Source organism: Pleurodeles waltl, chromosome 6 (assembly GCF_031143425.1).
Source record: "Pleurodeles waltl isolate 20211129_DDA chromosome 6, aPleWal1.hap1.20221129, whole genome shotgun sequence".
In the NCBI taxonomy this organism is placed as follows: Eukaryota; Metazoa; Chordata; class Amphibia; order Caudata; family Salamandridae; genus Pleurodeles; species Pleurodeles waltl.
This window is the reverse complement of record NC_090445.1, coordinates 1641006397-1641026235: the sequence shown is the minus strand read 5'-3', so window position 1 is coordinate 1641026235 and position 19839 is coordinate 1641006397. Positions and strand designations below refer to the sequence as shown.

At 43.7% G+C, this 19839-nt stretch overlaps 1 protein-coding gene across 3 annotated transcripts in view; it reads right to left on the bottom strand.

The window, feature by feature from the left end:
* Positions 1 to 19839, bottom strand: part of RABGAP1 (RAB GTPase activating protein 1) — an 885283-nt gene that overhangs the window by 329743 nt on the left and 535701 nt on the right. For all 3 annotated transcript variants that reach the window (XM_069241548.1, XM_069241547.1, XM_069241549.1), the window contains one exon: positions 16350 to 16424. In XM_069241548.1, coding sequence (XP_069097649.1) covers positions 16350 to 16424 — 75 coding nt within the window. The remainder of the gene's footprint in view (positions 1 to 16349; positions 16425 to 19839) is intronic.

Genomic DNA, 19839 nt, shown 5'->3' with positions numbered 1-19839 from the left:
CGGGAAAGAACCAGGCGCTGATTTGGATGAACAGGAGGCCTGCACCACCAAGCTCTCCGGTGTAGGGTGCCTAGAAAGAAAGCCAGGGTCAGTTGGTGCAGCTCGATACCTCCTGGCTACGGCTCTATGAACCGCTGGGGAAGATACTGGTCTCTTCCACACCTCTAGCACCGGATCCAGCAAAGCGTCATTAAAGGGCAATAGAGGCTCTGCCGCAGCTGAGGCCGGATGAAGCACCTCTGTCAGAAGGTTCTGTTTTGTCTCTGCCACCGGCAAAGGCAGGTCCAGAAAACTAGATGCCTTCCGTACCACTGCGTGAAAGGAAGCAGCCTCCTCCGTGTATTCCCCTGGAGACGAAAGATCCCACTCAGGGGAAGTGTCCAGCCCACTGGCTGTATCTAGACCATGCAGTCCATCACCCGAGTCCTCTAGTTCTCCTTCTTCCAGGACTCGTTGGTACTCCTGCTCCTCTAATAAACGGAGAGCACGTCTCCTCGAATGAAGCCTCTGCTCGATACGCGGAGTCGACAATGCCTCTGCCGAAGCCGAAGATCGGCGCCGATCTTCAGAAGCCACCGACGCCGCATCCGGCGCCACAGGTAACTTCGGCGCCGATGAAAGAGCACTCTGAGCGGATGGACCCACCGGAGTCACAGGACGAAATCCCGACGTCGACGGGATGGAAATCTCCGGGGCCAATCTCTCCGAAGCCACCGGAGCGGCCACCGGCGCCGAGCCCACGTTCCCAAAAGGGAGAAAGGGCATAAAGGGTGCCGGCCGTAGAGGCGCAGGATCACCCAATGAAAAGGCCAAAGGGCCAGCCGGAGCACCCCCTGGAGCCATCTGTTGGAAGATGGTATACATCGCATTTAGGAATGCGGTACTATCGGCTCCAGGGGTGGGAAAAGCCGGATACTGGGGTGCCTGTATCGAAGGCGACCCCGAAGCCGGCCTCGACGTCTGCGACGCCGGGGACAACACCAGAGGCTGCACCACTTCAATCACCGACGCCTGTCCAGGTGAAGTCGGTGACGCCGGAGAGGGCAACGGCGTCGATGGATGCGGCGTGACCGTGGGACTGACCTCCCAAGTCCTCCGGCGCTGATCCGAAGACCTGGAACGAGTCTCCTTGCTCGAATGGCGCCGTGATTCTCTACGGCGCCGGGAGTCTCGATGACGCCGATGCCTTGGCGAAGAAGACTTCTTATGATGTTTTTCTTTCTTCGACTTCGCCATAAACAACTTCGCCTCACATTCCTTGAGGGCCTTTGGATTCATGTGCTGGCATGAATCGCAAGTCGAGACGTCGTGGTCGGAGCTTAAACACCAAAGACAGTCGGAGTGAGGATCCATAACTGACATCTTGCCCCCACACTCACGACAAGGCTTAAAACCCGACTTTCTCTGCGACATTATTACTGCAGCGAAGGACTACGCAGCAAAAAAATACACTGTAACCACGAAAGTAACAGTTGCTCCCTCGAAGATAACCGTTTCGAATGCACGGAAAAAAGGGAACTGACGTCGGCACGTCGTCGAGGACCTCTTATTGCCTGTATGACGTCAGACGGCGTCGCGTGGGCTAGAGTGACGTCCTCGTCGACGTGCAGAGACTAGGAAGAAGATTTCCGTCGAATGCTGGCGCCATGGGAGTATTCATTAGGTGAGGAATCCACAGGTAGTTGTATCCATCAGAATGGCCCAGGCCTTCTCCGGAATCTGTGGCAGCATTTGCACAACCGTGCCCAATACAGCATGGGTATAAAGGCCCAAAAGGCATGCAATGTTCATGGACTGCAAGGCCAGGCTGGAGGAAGAGAACATTTTCTTCCCAAGATGGTCCAGCCTCTTGGATTCCATATCCGGGGTTGTGGAAGAGAATGTGCCCTGGGACGTAGAGGCTTGGATAATCAAGCTTGCATCAGGAATGCTGGGACATTTGGAGAATGTCTGTGGTGACTGGCAAGTGTCCTGTTCACAGGAGACCTTTGGCTGGGTTTGGATGAGTTACCCACCAGGACATCTGTGAGGGCTTCGTTGAAGGGCAAAAGGGGTTCAGAGGAGGAAACCCCAGGCTGAAGCACCTCTGTTGTCAGGAGGTTAGTTCTGACTGCCAGTGAAGGTAGCTCGAGGTCAAGAACCACAGCCACTCTTTGCAACATCACTGAATAGGACACTCCCACTGCTGTTGCCACGGTAGGGGGAGAAAGCATGCCAGTGTCTGGGGAAGTATCTAGAACACTGGCCTCACCTAAGTCCATCCGCCAGCATATAGGGTCTTGGAGCTGAGGTTCTAAAGGGTCCAGAGACCCCTTCCATCCTTCATCTTACCCCAACCTGTAAGAATAAGGGTCAGGATCTGACACAGGGAGCAAGGCCCCTGCCCAAGTTTCTGTCGGCCCCATGCTACGCCGATCCGGCTCTGTGACAGAGTTGACAATAAGGATGGGGTCAACGCCGGCTGGGGGCATGGGCAGATTCAAGAGCGTCGACGTCAGAACCAGTATCGGGGAAGGCCGAGGTGGTATGGATCTTGGAACACATTCCTGGGTGCCCCTGGACCTGGGGCCAAAGACTAAGTTGGGCAGGGGTTGCTTCGGCTACCAGAAACTCATGGAGGCGCAGAGCTGACCCAGACACTGTCTCAGAGGAAGGAGGCCTTGAGCGACAGTCGCTTTCCCCTGCCTCGTTGGCCGACCGACGGGGTGAAGTCGAAGAATGCTTGTTCTTCTTAGACGACTTATTGTGCCACTTACCTGACTGTCCCAAGGACTTGAAGTGTGACGACAAGCAATGGGGGATCTGCAACCATTCTCAGGACCTTCCTCTCCACTACAAGAGACACGGAGCTGAACACCGGGCCACAAGGAGCTTTAGGGACCGCTCCCTCAAAGTTTTTAGATTCATGACCCAACACTCTGAGCACGACTTTGGGTTGCAGTCATGCTCCAAACACCACAATCACACAAGGTGCAGATCCGTCACAGACTTTGCCAGTTGACAGAATCTGCAGGGCTTGAACCCACTCTTAAGTGATGACTTCCTTGACGCACCAGGAGTGTAGACACTCAAAACTCTTTGACAAAAAGTTTAAAAAGACCAGTCAAAAGTGACTGATGTGTAGCTCTTATTTGGACAAACGCTGGCTGGTGTGGAAAGAAAAGATCTGACATTAGCGCGCCAGAGTGGCACCTATACAGGACTCTAGAAGACATGTCTGGCTCGCACAGACAACAGACGTGTAGCTAATCCGCACCACCTAACGTCGTGCAGGGGTACTGCTCGAGAAAAAAAATCTCTGGATCCAGACTGATGTCTGGGGCGATTGTAAGGTAAGGAATCTGCAACTTTAAGTCTTTACCCGATTATTTTTATATTTCTATGGTGCTGCTCTGCAACCTGAGTTGCTTTTTGCACTTACCAAAGAATGTCCAAAATCAAAACGCTGATCATGTCAATGAAAGCGTTAGTTTTCACTATTTAATCATTGTAGACATCGAAACTGTCCTGCTTTTGCAACCAAGTCGGAATATATGGTTATCTTAAGGGTGGGTTTCTCATTAGAACTCTGCGGCCACGTTGGCTGCTTGCTGTTAGCTGCAAATTTCCTCCCCCATTCCTATTTCTTCTCTTACTAATTCTCAATCAGAGAAAGCTGCAGTTGAGAGAACTCTACAAGTGAAAAGTTTGGACAGAGGTCAGAGTTAAAGCTGCCTCCCTTTGTTCAGTTCTATATTTGAACATAACAGGTTGGCTCTGTTTCAGAGAGAGCTGCTGAGAGGCTTTGATTTGAGCAATTTGATCAGTCAGTGGAGTTTTACCTACAAAGGTTTTTTAATATACTTAATATACGTAACAATTTCACAGATTGATATTATTTGTATATATCTCTATCAAGACAGGTAGCCAAGAACATGGGTGAAGTGGGTGGAAAGGTGGGAGGGAATATATCCATCCCACATTACCATGGGACTGCCCCCTCCAATTCTTCACAACAAATCTGGAACAAGATCTCATAAGAAACCTGGCCACAGAAACTCCTAGACCACCTACTGCAACTCTCCAATGACCTCTTACATCCATTCCTCTAGTCAATATCTGGACTTTGTCCTGCACAGACCTCCTGGCCCCACTCAAAATCATCAAGATCACCAGGCCGCCATTAAGATGCTATACACAAGAATTAATAGCCAAACACCACTGGAAGCAGCGCAAATGCAGATAGTGGCAGAGCAATTAAGAAATATAAAAGAGCACCTTAGATCAGCCCTCAGACGCTACCAAAAAAAAAAAAAAAAAAAAAAAAGAAGAAGATTTTTACATGCCAGCAGCAAACTCCATAAGTATTACAGCTGCCCCTCTCCAGTGGCAAAATCCGCATCATCTACAATAACTTCGAATCCAAGCTGTCCAATCATCCCTCGTACCCGTCATAACTATCCCTCAGAATATCACCTTGATAACCTAAGAAACCACAGTAACCATGCAGGCCTTGCACTCTGGAGCACCCTTTGACCCTTGCCCTCACCACATCTTTGCCAAAGGACTCACCCCATCTGGACAGATTTTACCCCGCTACCGAATGACTCAATCAAGGCAGCCAGTTTCCACAGTGTCTGGAAGGATGCCGCAGTAAAATCCTTCCTAAAAAAAAAAGAAGACCTCATGACGCTAGTCAACTACTAACCAATCTTCCTGCTACACTACACAGCAAAAGAATCATTGAGATCATTATCAACAAAGCAACTAGCCACCCTACTCAATAATGACCACCTCCTAGTCCTCCGGATTCAGGCCCAACCAAAGCACCAAGACTACTCTGATCACCATCACACTTGACATTCAACTGACAATGAACAGAGGAGACACTGCTACCCTCATCCTACTGTCCCTATCCGCTCTGCACAGTCTCCCAACCTCATTGAATGCCTCCACAAAACCGGCATACAAGGACATGCACTACTGGACCTTCTTGTTCCCTTGAAAAAAAATTGTTTTTAACACAAACATTTATTGCATTTTTTGTTAAACTTATTATTACATCCACTTGACAGTTCTGTTGGCAGACAGTATTACTCATACAACAAAGTAGTATCAATCTATTGTAGGAAATTCAAAACATATAACATGGCATACTAAATGTTCATACATGTGGTGTATCGTATACAATCCTACCCATCCCTACTCCCAGCAAACCAAACACGTCACACACCATATGTAAGCTAGTATGGGTGGAGGCATGTGTAAAGTGTGCGAGATCATGCTAGTGGTGCATTTCAGGAAGCAGGCAACAGGGACTCTGGCATTTCTCCTGGGAGGAATCATATACCTTAGGTCTCTGAATTAGATGCCACTCCATTGCCTTAAATCCATCCAGGAGGGCAACCCATTCAAGCGAAATGCTTTTTTCCTGTATTCTGCCCCACGCAGAGTATTGCTCACCGCCAGGCCCAAGTGTTTCACCTCCTCTCACCACTGGTCACCCTAGGGGCCCTCGGGGATTTCCAGTGTTATGTCATGACTCGTTTAGCCAGTAACAGGACTAAATCAGCAAACCTTACGGTTACTCTGGACTGGACCTTCTCTTTCCTGACAGACCACACCCAATCAGTCATCCTCACTTTCATCTCAGCCACCTCCAACCTCATCTGCAGTGCCCCAAGGATCATTGTCCAGCTGCACACTATTCAACCCTACATCTCCCACTCGCCAACATCATCAGCACCCACAGGATCAAGTCATCACCTATGTAAACATCCTCTCCCTTGCCAACAAAACACCAAGCACCCAAAACAGTTTCACCTCCTCAATGTCCCAAGTCACCAGGATATATTAAAACCACCTGTCAAACTAAATAAAAATAAAATAAAAAAAGAAGTAGTACTCTTAAGCACCGACACCGCGGACCCACACCCAAACAAGCAACCTAAGCCATGAATCTCGATATAGTGCTCAATAACCTGCTTGGTGTGGCTGGCCAAGCAAACCCAGTCTCCACTTGCCTCCACATCCAAAGAATGCTGAACGAAGAATATGCAGGTGGTACCCAGCCAACACACGTAGAACCGTAATGCAGGCCCTCATTACCAGCAAACTAGACTATAGTAACACATTGTCTGAATCAAGCCCAACTGATCAGAAGACTTAAGACCATACAGAATTCTTAGCCAGTATAACAAACAGACTACCTCCCTGCACTCATTATCACCCTACACCTTAAAAGACCTCCACTGGCTCCTAATCTACAAACGAAAGAGGGGGTAGTAAAAGTAATTAAATCTTGTAATTTCTACAGCCACAGAATAAAGGGCTGCACAATCCAATTTCACTCAAAGTTCAAAGGAGTTCAGGAACTGCTATCACAGGGAATATGTTCTTTTCTCCTCTAAATGCTAGGCTGAAGAGTTACACTACAAACAAGCCACTTCTACAGAAGGTTCAAGAACTGATGGGCAGGTCTCGTTTGCTGCACACTCTCTGAAATGCTCATCAGCAGATGAAAATACTCTGAAATTCTGCTCTTTCGTAGGATAATTATCTAGAAATAACTCAGAAAAAAACACAACAATAGAGTCCAGCCCAGATTTTGATGTTGGGAAACATTTATTATTATGTGACTATATATAAGACATATTTGGACCATTCAAGCAGTCGTGTTTCGCGTCTTTTTATGTTTTCCATCTCTTTAGGGTGAAATCATCTCTAGGGTATAATAGCAGAGAGTGAATGAGGCTCGGTGCGTCACAGAAATGTATGTTCGGCTGCTGCTCGCTCCAGTTGCTATTTGACTTTTCTTCTTTATTCAAGACGCTCAAGAAGGTGCCAACGAGATCAGTGCTTTACAGGCTGTTTTAATATTTTTGAAGAGGCTCCTTTTAGTTCCCAGTCTGGCTTTGGTAACAATGCTTACACAAGGAATATCTCAACTTAATTTATGTCGGGCAATGGGGGCTGGATACTGAGAAGGAAAGATGAAAGGGTGATACACAGGCCCACATGAAATGAAGAAAACACCTTGATGGTCAGATATGAAGGGACAATTTATCTGTAGGATTGAGGTCTTCAGACCACACTGAACACAGTTATTCAAGCAGCATGGGTAGAATAACTTAGCAGCAAACTGCCTCGTCATCTGCAAAATAGTGTGGAAGGTTAAAGGATTCTAGCTGGTACCACTCGATCTCCATGCGTGCAGCAGCAGTTTATGCAGACAGCAGTAGAGGACCTGCTCACTCTCCCACTCCTTGCAGGAAGGCAAGAGGAGGTCTAATGCCAGTTCTCCTCAGATCAGCAAACAAGATCCTCCGTGTCCAGTTTATAGTGAAAAAAACATCAGTACCTAATCCTCCCACTGTTTCTGAAGCACCTTGACACAGGGTGAAATTGCAGAAGTGTACAGCAGGCCCAAGGCGCAGATAAACATGAAGGCATCCCCAGGGAACCATCCAGTGGGAAGTGTATTTCAAAAACTAGGGACATTTTGTTCTGGGCTGTAGTCTTGAGAAGCTAGAACAGAAATCTCAATCTAGACAAAATCACCTTTATCACTTGAGGCTGCAGCTCCCAAATGTGGTCCTCTAGCAAGAAGCAATAAAGGGTCCTCCTCACACTGAGGGAGACTGAGTTTTGTGTGTTTACTAGGAAGACTGCCATTGCTTAACAAGCTTCCAAAGATGAATCATTTATCTACATTGAACTCCCACCCCCCACACTGCCCGATCGTTAGTGCAATGGACAGTAGTGGTACTGTTTGAAAGAATCAATGTTTCTCCCTGAAATTGAAAGGAGAAGGGTGCTCATTTCACCACTGACTGCCGCAACTCACGCAGGTATATATGCTGCTTTGATGCAGACCAAAGCTGAACCCATAGACCAAGCAAAGGCATGACCTGTTTGGAAATATCTAGGACATCACTAGTTAGGTCAGAAAATGGCTTTTTTATGTGGTCTAGCCAACTATAAAGAATGGCTAGACCAAATATTTTACCATGACATCACATTGATGAAGTACCCAGAGCTGTGGCCATACCCATACAATATATATGCACACACACACACAAACCTAGTTACCATAGGAGAAGGATGTTTTGTTTAGCTAATACCTCTAATCTTCACAAAACGTTCTAGAGAGAAAAAAAAAAAGAAGAAAAAAAAAAAAACTTCATCCACCTCAGCTTCTTCCTGGAAAATTTCGGTGTGATCCTCCAAACAGGGGCTGAGAAAACAGAATGGTCCCCAAAACACATTTTCCCCCATGCAATTTCCATAGGAATTTTTGAACAGCAATGCAGCCAAAATGGCTGAACTGAATTGCATCTAATTTGGCAGAAAGCTAGAGCCTTACCCAAAAAGGTGTCTTTTTTTAGTTTTGGTGTCAGTAGTTTGAGAAATTAAGGTTTAAAATGTATAGCTATCTGGTCCGTTGGGCTGAAATTAAAAACTTCAAGCCTTCTGATAGGCTGAGGGGGCTTTTTCAGAGCGAGGACTATGATTGGCAGGCTGCAACATGTAGAGAAATGTTGTTGACTTGGTCCCCTGTCCTGAAAAGAACCTCAGAAAGGACTGGGAAAATGTGGGCTCGGGTGTCTATGGGCAGTGTGTGTGTGTGTGTGTGTGTGTGTGTGTGTGTGTGTGTGTGTGTGTGTGTGTGTGTGTGTGTGTGTGTGTGTGTGGGGGGGGGGGGGGGGGGGGGGGGCGGTGGAATTATATGTTATGGCATGACTATGGTGCTCCGACCATGCTCTGCTTATGGCCTCAAAGAATGCATCACTCATGAAATGTTCAGTTACATCTATGATGACATCATTGATGAACTCTCAAATGACATCACTGATGAAAACACTGGGCATGGTGTAGGAACACGTTCCAGTCATGGCAGTAAACTATAACCAGTGAATTTCAGTGTTTTTTATATAACATATATTGTTATAACTGCACTGTCACAACTATAATCTCACTTTAATCTTAGATTTTGAGTTATATAAATATATATGTGTATGTTACCCCCGTCAGTACATTACACGGATATTGCAAGTCACCAAGCATGTCCTTTATATGGCTGTGGAACTTTAAAGTGACTTGCAATATCCTCATCATTTAAGGCAGCAGATAATTTTTTTCTTAAAATACATGGTCTAACCATCACCTTTCCTACAAACCACCTAAATCCTTGGAGCACAGCTCTTTCATATGAAAGAGTGAGCATGTTTCCAAACATGAAGAATAAAAATATAAACTGCACTGCAAAATAAAAGCAGCAAAAAAGATGTTAGATATCTGTTACAAAAAGATATTTGTTTCAAAAAGATATTATAATCAGTTTAATACAAGTCTGGTTAAAAAAGGCACATGAGCTTGGAATGTGTAGAAACATACATAAAAAGTCTAACTTTTCTATAATTACCTAAGAAATGCCAAAAAAAAAAATGTTGCCACAAATATCTCCTTTCTGCTTTTCACTGTATAGCTATAAAAACAGAGCAGAAAAAGCAACATTTCATTTTCATTCTTTAATTATTCTCTGTGACTTGATCTGCCTCTCTACTTGGCTCCTGGTGTCAGAACTCAACTGTAAGAACTTCTTACCGTTTAGTGACTGTCATTTCTTTATGATAGGAAACTGCATGCGTCAGAAGTTGCTGATACCAAAGAAGTTTGAAAGTTGATAATACCTTTGGCTCTGTTTGACGAAGCTTCACAAAACTTTCCAAAGAAAAGGCTCATCCACCTCAGCTCATTCCTGGAAAGTTTTGGCTGATACGTTAAGCGGAGGCCAAGAAAAAAGGGGGTCACAAAGTGTAAAATAACCCATGCGTTTTCCATAGACTCCATTAGACACGGCTACAGCAAAAACAGCTGAATAGAGTTATACTAAATTCGCAGGAAGCTAGATATTGGGACGCAGATTGTGCATTGTGGGATTTGGAATAAATACGTACAGTAGTTTTTGAGAAATTAAGAGTAAAAAAAATTGCATATTTTGGCAGTTGGGCTTGCATGAGTCCCATGAACCTTCTGCGACAGCGCAAAATCAAAAATGGAGCCCTGTGATTAGTCACAAGGCCTGTTTTCTCCCCAGTAGCTTCCACATTCCAGCTAGAGAGTCCCTCAAGTGCTCAGATTACCTGGCTGCTGGAATTTTAGCAATGAAATATTTGACATTACTCTTTACTGTGAAAAATTGGAGGTGGTGTGGAAATTAAATAAAATAGGTGTACAAGGGGGGGGAGCAGAAATGCATGCTGCCCCCCTAAATTTAGAAAGGCGGTGTCTAAGGGCTAACTACTATGAAGAATATAAATGTATATAGTTTCAAACAAATTCTTATGATTTGGCGGGACTCAAGGAGAGGTCTGACAGGAGAGGTTAGTCCATGCACACACTACTACGCACAGCCATCATCTGAGAGAGGTCTGACAGAAGAGGCCAGCCCATATTCACACCAGAGTAAGTACACCCATCATGTGAGACTGATATCAGTTGAGAGGCCAGTCTCTCTCCACACACCCAGCATCTATGACAGAGGTCTGTCTGAGGAGGCCAGTCATTGTACACAGCCTTATAAGCACACCTGTCATCTGAGATGGAGGTCTGCCATGAGAAGCTAGTCTATGTGCACACCCTAATATGTACGGCTGTCATGGGAGGGAGGTCTGGCAGGAAAGGGTAGTCTATCTCCACTCACTAATAAACAAATCGGTCATCCGAGAGAGGTGTGTACAGGGAGTACCCTCTCCTTCCACGCCTCTTACAATGCACACCCTTCATATGAGATTGAGGTCTGACAGGAAAGGCCAGTCCATGTACACATCCTAATATGCACATAGGTCATCTGAGAGACAGGTCTGACAGGAGGGGGCAGTGTATGTACACATTCTAATACTTACAACTGTCATCTCAGTGGGAGGTCTGCCAGGAGAGACTAGTCTATGCATACAATATAATGCACTCCCCCTGTCAAGTCTGAGAGGAAAGATCAGTCCCTCTCCTATTACACACACCCGTTATCTCAGAAAAAGATTTTAGTGGAGACCGTAAAAGAAATTCCTTCATATTTTCTCCAGAACTGTACACAATTCATTGTTCTACCTTGATCTATTGTGTTGACAATTACAGTAAAACATTGTAATTACTTTAATTCTAAATGTATGATCTCGTGAGTGGTTCGCGAGAGCCAAACAGGAAATACAGCCCCCTTTGAGTCCACACAAGAGGTTGTGCATCCAGTTCTAGTGAGCGTCTCGTGAGAGCCATAATTTAAAAAACTAAATAAATATCCACTTTCATTCACTACTGTACTATATATTACCCCTAAATAATTCATTAATTTACTTTAAAAAAAAAAAACTAGAAATTCACTGGAAAAAAACAAAGGTTTTTGTTTAAAAAAAAAAAGCTTTGAAATTCAAAAAACAAACAAAAAGGTTAAAGAAACGTTATAGTTAGGTGAATTTTTCACTGGCAATATTAACATTTTGAACTTAAAAAAAGAAACAAAAAAAAAAAAGAAATTCAGCAGTTATAATTGGCAGTACTAACTAAATTGTGTGCCCTCGCCATTCACTGCTTATCCCCTCACATATTACATCACCCATGACATGTTCTATGACATACTGATGTCATCATCCAAAGAATGTGCTAGTTTGTTTTACAGTTTACATAGTGGGGAGTAACTACCATATTAATTGTAAGCAATTTTGTACATAGCTGTGTAAAGGTGTAGAACACATTACAAATGTTTGCATTCAATAGTAGCTCTGTGTGCAAGTGACCGTCTACTTTTATTCATTATACTCCACACACCTTTTTAGTTCTGCAGAAAGTTTCCAACAGAAGAAAGATTCTACGTAGCAGATACTAACTTTTGTAAGCAGTCTTGAGTTATTAGATAGTATTGTGTCGACATCAACATTTCTAGATTACAAAGAAAGGTGTGCGCTCCAAGAACTAACCTATAAAAGTGTGCTTATTTTGCTTCAGAAGATGGGTTACCTGTACATTTTTCATCACAGTATGAAAGGTGCAGGTAGTATGATCTTAAGTGCCTATTGTTATTTCTAGGAAATATCACCCTTGACAACTGTTGCACAGAATGTACACTGTTGGTAGTTTCTTTTTAATACTCTGTAGTGTATTTCTCATGAGACTTTCACTGTTTAGAAACAGTGTGGTATAGAATGAACCCTCTCCATAGAGAGAACAGTTTTTACATTCCTCTACTGATAGCAATTTCATTCTTAACATAGGTTTGGTTTGTGTCTGGAGTTTGATACAGATAAAACCTGTCTGTAGTATGACAGTTGTTCTGGAAATGGCATTCAATATTTTGGGATTCTGTGAACAGCTGTATACAGATTGAACACCATACTCAGTGAGGGTTTCCCGTAAATATGTAGTTGATTGTTATTAGGAATTCTGTTATGTGTAATATCATAGTACATAATACAGCAATATGGGCATTATACAGCATCAAGATGATGTCATAAATTATGTGGGATTATGAGTGACGTCATATGTGCAGCCATAAGCAGTGCATGGCGGTGGTGCAAGTTATAGTTAGTGCTGCTAACTAACTCCTGAATTAGTGTTTTTTTTTTTTATTTTTTTTTTTAGTTCAAAACGTTAATGTTGTCAGTGAGAAATCCCCCAACCTAATAACTATTTTAACCTTTGGTTTTTTCAGTACATCTCGAAGATTTAAAAAAAAATTAAAACATTTAAATTGATATTTTTATAACACCTAACTATGACGTTACTTTAACACACACACACATATATATATGAAAAGCATGTGTGTGTTGCTAATAACTTTGGCACTGTTTGACAAATCTTACAAAAATATCCAGAAAAGGTCCTACTTTTTGACTAGTTTGTGCATAGAAAGTTTTGGGGTGATTCGTCAAGCAGGGGCTTAAGAAAAAGCGGGGTGTCAATGATGACATTTTCGATGTCATCAGTGATGGCATAAACAATGTCATAGAACATGTCATGAGTTGGGTCATATGTGAGGTCATAAGCAGTGAATGGCGGGGTGCAAGTTATAGTTAGTACTGCTATCTATAAATGCTGACGTTAACATATTCACTGAGAAATTTAACTAAATCTAAGTTTTTTTTTTTTTTTTTTTTTTAAACAAAGATACTTTTACTACTAGTTTTTTTAATTTTTTTTGTTTTTTTTTAAAGTAAAATTATTTTTGGTGAATGTATGGTAGAATGGCTTTAACATATAGGTTGTGTTCAGACATTTTGTAAAAATAATGTTTTCTTACTGTAACATAACAGGGCAGGGTTCACAGTTTGCAAACTTCTTCAAGAATGTAGTATTAAACCAATAAATATTCAACATTTCAATACAAATTGTTTATTTGCTCAGTTATTGTAAATTATATTGAGGCATGTCACCAGCAATCTTTTTATGAGGTGTCATTACACCTGCAAAAGCTTTGTGAGATGCCTGCGGCACACAGGATCATATAGTTTAAAATTTCATTGTCAACTATTTTATATAGCTCTTTAGTATTAAAAAATAATTGAAAATATGATAATCTACAAAAGTGTAGCAAAAGAGTAGTGAGCAAAAGATGGTTGGATATTTATTTTAAACGTGGGGGCTTGCGTGAGGTGCTCAGGGAACCTGATGCATAATCTCCTGCGTGGAGTCTGACCGGGATGTACTTCCTGTTTGGCTCTCGAGAACCACTAGTGAGATCGTACATTTACGATTACGTTAATTACAGTGTTTTACTATCATTTTCAACCACACAGAACATTAGACATGTTCCTTAAGGTAGAAGAACAAGTTACTTAACTTTGGTAATAAATGAACTGGTAGAGACAACATCTCGCTGCAGATTCCTTACCTTTGAATTTCCCAGGTGTCAGACTGGACCCAGAAGATTTTTGTGCGAGTATTACCCCTGCGCACCATCAGGTGGCTTCATTTGGTGCCATGCGGTGTCGGTGCCAGAAGTGACATTGCGGTCACCTATATAGGCGCCACCCAGGTGCACGGATGTCAGTTACTTTTCATGACTTTCCACACCAGAAGCGCAGAGCCATGAAGTGCACAAACATTTGTGAATCGAAACTAGGGCCCTAAAAGTGATCATCCCTAACCCTAGAAATCTGTCCGCAAAGCAGGAAAGAATGGACAGGACTGTAAGGAACCTGCAGCAAGATATTGATATAGAGTGTGTGGAGGGACTGCCCTCTCCAGTCAGACCTCTCTCTTAGGTGACAGGTGTGCATAGTAGTGTGGTGTGGTAGATGCACTGGCTTCTCCTTTCACACCCCTCTCAAACAATGGGTGTGTGGATAGAGACTGGCCTCTCCACTGAGACCTCTCTTTTGGATGATGGGTGTGCATAGTATGCTCTGTCCAGGGACGGCACTCCCCATTGACACCACTCTCTTGGACAATGTGTGTGGACAGTAGGGTGTAGGAATAGACTGTACTCTACTCAACTCTTACCAAGCTGAAAGGCATAAATAGTAGACTCTGATAAACACCATCTGCAGTAAAAGTCCTTCCTCCAATATCAAGTGTTCATTCTACAGTGTATTCAAAGATCACCTACTTCCTTCTACTTTTCACGATCCCACGAATCCTGCAACATTGTAACATTTTTAAAATAAAAATCAATGATCTAGTCACCACAGTACATATCTTACAATCAAAATAAGGACCACAATATGTACTCCTACTAATAGAGTGTATTGGGAACTCATCTCCTCTTTTTGACTATTCACAACCCCGCAAGATCGTAAAAATTACTAAAAAACAATAGACATTTATTTTCTTCACAGTAGTTATCCATTAGACACCACCTCCCTAAATCTAAGGGAACAGCATGCCTTTCTGCTGCCCCGTTATATACTTCATTTTCACAACACCTAATTTTTCCTAGCATACAGTAAGGGTGGCCACTTCATGCCTAAAAGCCAGCTAATCAGCGCACTTGTGGGAGCACCTTGCTCCAGCTAGAGCATTAAGGTTCACTGGAAAAATAGGGCTCTTGACCAATCACAGGGTTCAATTTTTGATTGTGCGCCCTGTGGGAGGCTCAGCGGACTCTCACAAGCCCAACTGCCAAAATATACAATTATGTTTGAACCACAAACTGCTTTCATCTGGAGGTAGCAGCATAAACAACCCCTTGACTGTGTCAAGGCAACAGAGCCTGAAATACAGACTGCCTTTCATTTATTTGGCTTTAGTAGGAGTACCATGCATGCTTTGGCACACTAAATTCAGACCTATAGGTTTTGCCAATGCTTGTTCTGAGGAGAAGGGAGATTTTCCAGCATTCAAGTATTTAATTCCTTGAAGTTGAGCCTTTAATTTTGATATCCAGAAGATTCATAGTTTGACTTTCACCGAGGATCGTCCCACAAAACAATGACAGGCAAGAAAATTGCCCTGCACTGACAATCCAACAATGCATGACCAGGCACAATATACCAAAGAAGCATGGGCTCACACCCCACAGCTTCCTCTGTAGCAAACTTGTTAATCAATCTGATAAAGGGACTTCACACCACAGATCTCCCACCATGCACCTTCACTACATGGTTCATTACAGAGAAAACACATTAGGGGTGTTGTGAAGGACTCTGCCCTGAGAAGCTATAAGAGCTTAATGAAAATGAGAAAAAGATGTAGCTGAATAAAATGGAGTCAAATAAAAACCTATTCCCAAACTAGTGTAAAGGGAGAATATGAAAATGTTGCTGAAATACACATACAGTAAAATATATTGCACAAGAACTATCTCCATTAAAACAGCTTTTTGCTGTGGTTTCAAGCCTGGGATTCATAATGGTGTTTTGTCACAATGAGGCTACTATTTTGTCATGTTTTTCAGACTTTTCACTCCTTCTAAGAAATGTCTCACATACTGAATTTCCAAATTCAAAATAATAAAGAGCAACAGCAACCAAAACCCTACCACACGGCTGACACAATGAAAGCAACGGTGCGGAATGGGCTATAGGGTGAAGGAATAGAAAGTGAAAGGCAACTGCTAATAAATGCCAGGTGACTAATCAGAGATATTGCATATAGGAAGGCCAGTCCCACTTCACTACTGCCTCCCTAGCAATTCACAAATTCTGCACAATCTGAGGCAGCAAACACATTAACACAAAACTTCAACCAAATTTACTTAAAACATGCATGATTCCAGGTTCATCTCAAGATGAGGGCAAAAATACTGAATTTGGGGCCAGATGTAGCAAAGGTTTTTACCCATTCTGTGTCTATGGGAAAAAGTGTTCGTACATATGGCCCTAAATCCATAATAATGCACTGCCAAGAGAATAGTTATAGTTATTGTTAAATCAACTTACATGTAGTAGAAGTACAGCGGCAAGAAATGACTGGCCTTGACAATAACCGATTTCTTCATCATATACAGAATACGCCTGAAAGAACAAAATAAACTGAGTAAAGGTGCATCTTTTAAAATGACATTTTATACACATCTCCTGTACAAAAACCAGACTGTTGGTGGTCCTGACTTCGCTCTCTGTGTGCAACAGATTAGGGTAAGCATCAACAATTTAATAAGCAACCCTGAGGTTTCATGATGCAGCATACCGGACAGGTAGCCCCAGATCCAAGTACACGCTCTAACTAGAATTGTTTCCATGGTACTAAAAAGATTTAGTTACTCGCGTAATGGTGTTTCAATATCATGCTCATCCATTCTTCGATGATAAATATGTGGAGAGAATCGGTTGCATATATCTTGTGTGTGCAGTGTACACTGGATGCTTTCAGCTATTTCCCTTGCTCATGCACCACTTTGACAGCACACTGCATACAGCTGACAACCAACAGGCTTTGGCTACTTGTGAACTTTGCCTTTAGGCTCTGTATTACAGATGCGGTTGCCAAGCTTACTGGAAAGAGACAAGAGCCATTTAATGGCATGTCCATCAAGGACAACTGGATATCCCCGGAGGGCCCAGTGGATAGCAACCAGACAGGGTGATGCGGCAAAAGTAGAAGCTATGGTTCTACGTAGAGAGTCTGTGGTATCCGGCTCTCACCAGTTGGCAAACTTTGTAGCATCCCGACCATCCACTTAGGCTTGGTTAGGGATGGCTCAGTCCTCTCTGGGAAGAACGGGAAGCAGCTGTGAAACAGAGTCTCAGAATGCATGGGAATAGCATCCCAAGAGGCATGCTGTGTTCACCGACCACAAGGCTAGACTGGTGGAAGAGAAAATACACTTCCCAAATGTGTTCAAGACTCTTGGATCCCATGTCCAGTGGAGTGGAAGGGAAAACATTTGGGTTGAGCTTGACTCTTGAGGCCTATACAACCAGGCTCTAAGGGGAGGGATGGTGGGACATAAAGGATGGGTCTGCTGGGCGGGAAAATGGCATTGGATAATCATACAGTGCACAAGAGCCCCTGTGCAAAGTTTGGCGCAGGCCTCATTGGAAGGGAGCGAAGGCTCAGCCGAATGCCAACCTGCATAAAGCACCTTTGTCAAGACATAGGGCTTAACCTTCAGTGCTGGCAACTGTAAGTCAAAGAACCGCAGGTATCCTCTGTGGGACTATAGGGCACATGAAGAAGGCAATCTGCAGGCCGAAGGCTAACAACCAGTTGTCTGTATCCAGGACCCACTGATCCACGGCCAATGTGTGCATTCTGAATTCATGCTTCTGCAGGAAAGCATTCAGAGGGCAAAGATATAAAAAGGAACAAAGGCCCCTAATTCTTCTTTGCACAAGGAAACAGCAGGACAACCAGTCCCTATTTCTTAGTCTGGCCCCTTGGACAGTCAAAGCATGCACCTCTTTCAGTGCGATGGATGGGTGTGCCCCTTCAGGAGTCATTCTGATGTTGAGGAAAATGTGGCGGGTCAGAAAGAAATGGAAGAGCATAGCCCTGCTGGATCATTTCTATGACAAATCTGCCACAAGTAATGATTGCGACCCTGGGACAAAGTGTCAGATTGGCCCTCCCAAAGAGTGTTGTGTGGTGCTAAGGGCAAACTAAAGCTCCTCTGTGGTTGCTGCCACAGGGGATGGGGACAATCAATGCCAATTGTGATCTGCATGTTGCCTACCCGATCAACATCTTTGGCCATGGAAGGATGGGGTGGTGACTGCAGCAGGGGTGGTGGGGGCCTGGCCTGGTGTTGCCTGTATGTCAAACCTCTAGAATCCTCACAGACGTGGTTAAACTGATGAGGAAACTGTCTGGCAGAGGTCAAAAGGCCCACAGAATGTGATGTGTGCCAGCTTTCCTAGTAAAGTTCTGGCAAATCAACTTTTTCACCAAATAGACGGAATCCCTAAAAAAGATTATCCATAAGGGATACCTGTGCATCTCCAGAAAAGCCTGTGGATCACACATGGTAAAGGGCACCATACTAGTGCACATAGCTTGCACCAAACAATCAATAGTACTAAAACCAGTGCTTAATTCAAGCCAGTGGTTTCTGGTGCTCGGCATCAGCACTCAATTGTCAACACAGGCACTTATGACAGTCTGCCACATGGTGGCGATCTTTGTCTAATTTAGAGAAGAGCATAACAACTGTTGTTTAATGATTTAATACACATTATAAATGATTAATACCTGTTGCCCGAACAGTTCATAGCTTTGGGGGTATGGAATAGTCTGGTTTATCACACTTGTAGGAGTGTGAGGGTTAGTAGTTGTGTTGGTACTGTCACTGGCAGCAGTAATGGGTGACGTAAGAAGCAGTGACCTTTTGACAAGGGCCCTGGCACTTATTTTTATTTATTTATTTTATACATTGGGCACTGACTAAATCACAGATTTGAATGCATTCTGACCACCCTGAATGGTTTTGGTTAAAAATTTCCAGAGCGGTCAGCAAAGATCTTACTGGCCATGTCCCATGCATGCATATAACGACCTAGTAGGCAAATTGAGTTTACTGACTTTAGTACTAGGCTGGCTGTACAGGACATTCATTTATCAAATGTCTCAATCCCTTTCGACTGCCTCTCCTGGGTGGTATTATGTGAACAGAATTACGATTTATCGTGCTGGTGAAAACCTGGAATGCCAAAATCTAAGGAGTAGCATGCTGCATAAGAAGGTCGTTGGCTTAAGGAAGCTGGCCTGGTGTGTGGTGCATACTTGAGGTACTTACACTTTATTCCGGGTCTAGGTATCCCCTATTGGTGCAATGTAGGCAGAGTCTAGAAGCCAGGCTCCCTAGAGGTAGTTGTGGATGAGCAGCCAGGGCTTATCTACCAGACATGCAAAGCTTATGCAAAACCACTGTAGTCACACAACACTTCAACACATGAAAAAAACCACACAGTGTTACAAAAATTAAGGTACTTTATTTTAGTGACACAAATACCAAAAAGTACTAGAGAGGCAACCCTCCAATAGGAGGTAAGTAACACACTAGATATGTACACTAGTAATCAGCAATAGGCATAGAAAGTACAAATGCAGATAGACAATAGTGACCCTACAGTGGCCCAAGCCATATACTAAAAAAATAGAATGCAAACACAGGACCCCCACCTAGGTAAGTGGAATGTGTAGAGGGGAGCTGGAGGTAGTAAGAAACCCCAGAGGTGAGTACCACAGTGCCCCCTAGTGACCAGGAGGAAAGGTGTGAATTACTGTATTTTCCCCAAACCACCCAAAAAGAAGACAATGAAGAGGATGCAACACCCAGACAAGACTGCAAGAAACCAGTGGTGGATTCCTGAAGAGGAAGACCTGTGGAAGAAGGGGACCAAGTCAGAAGTGACAAGAGTCCAGGAGGGGTAGTGGCTACTAACAACCCAGCTGTGGATGCAGGAGTTAGTCAACGGTACGACAAAGACG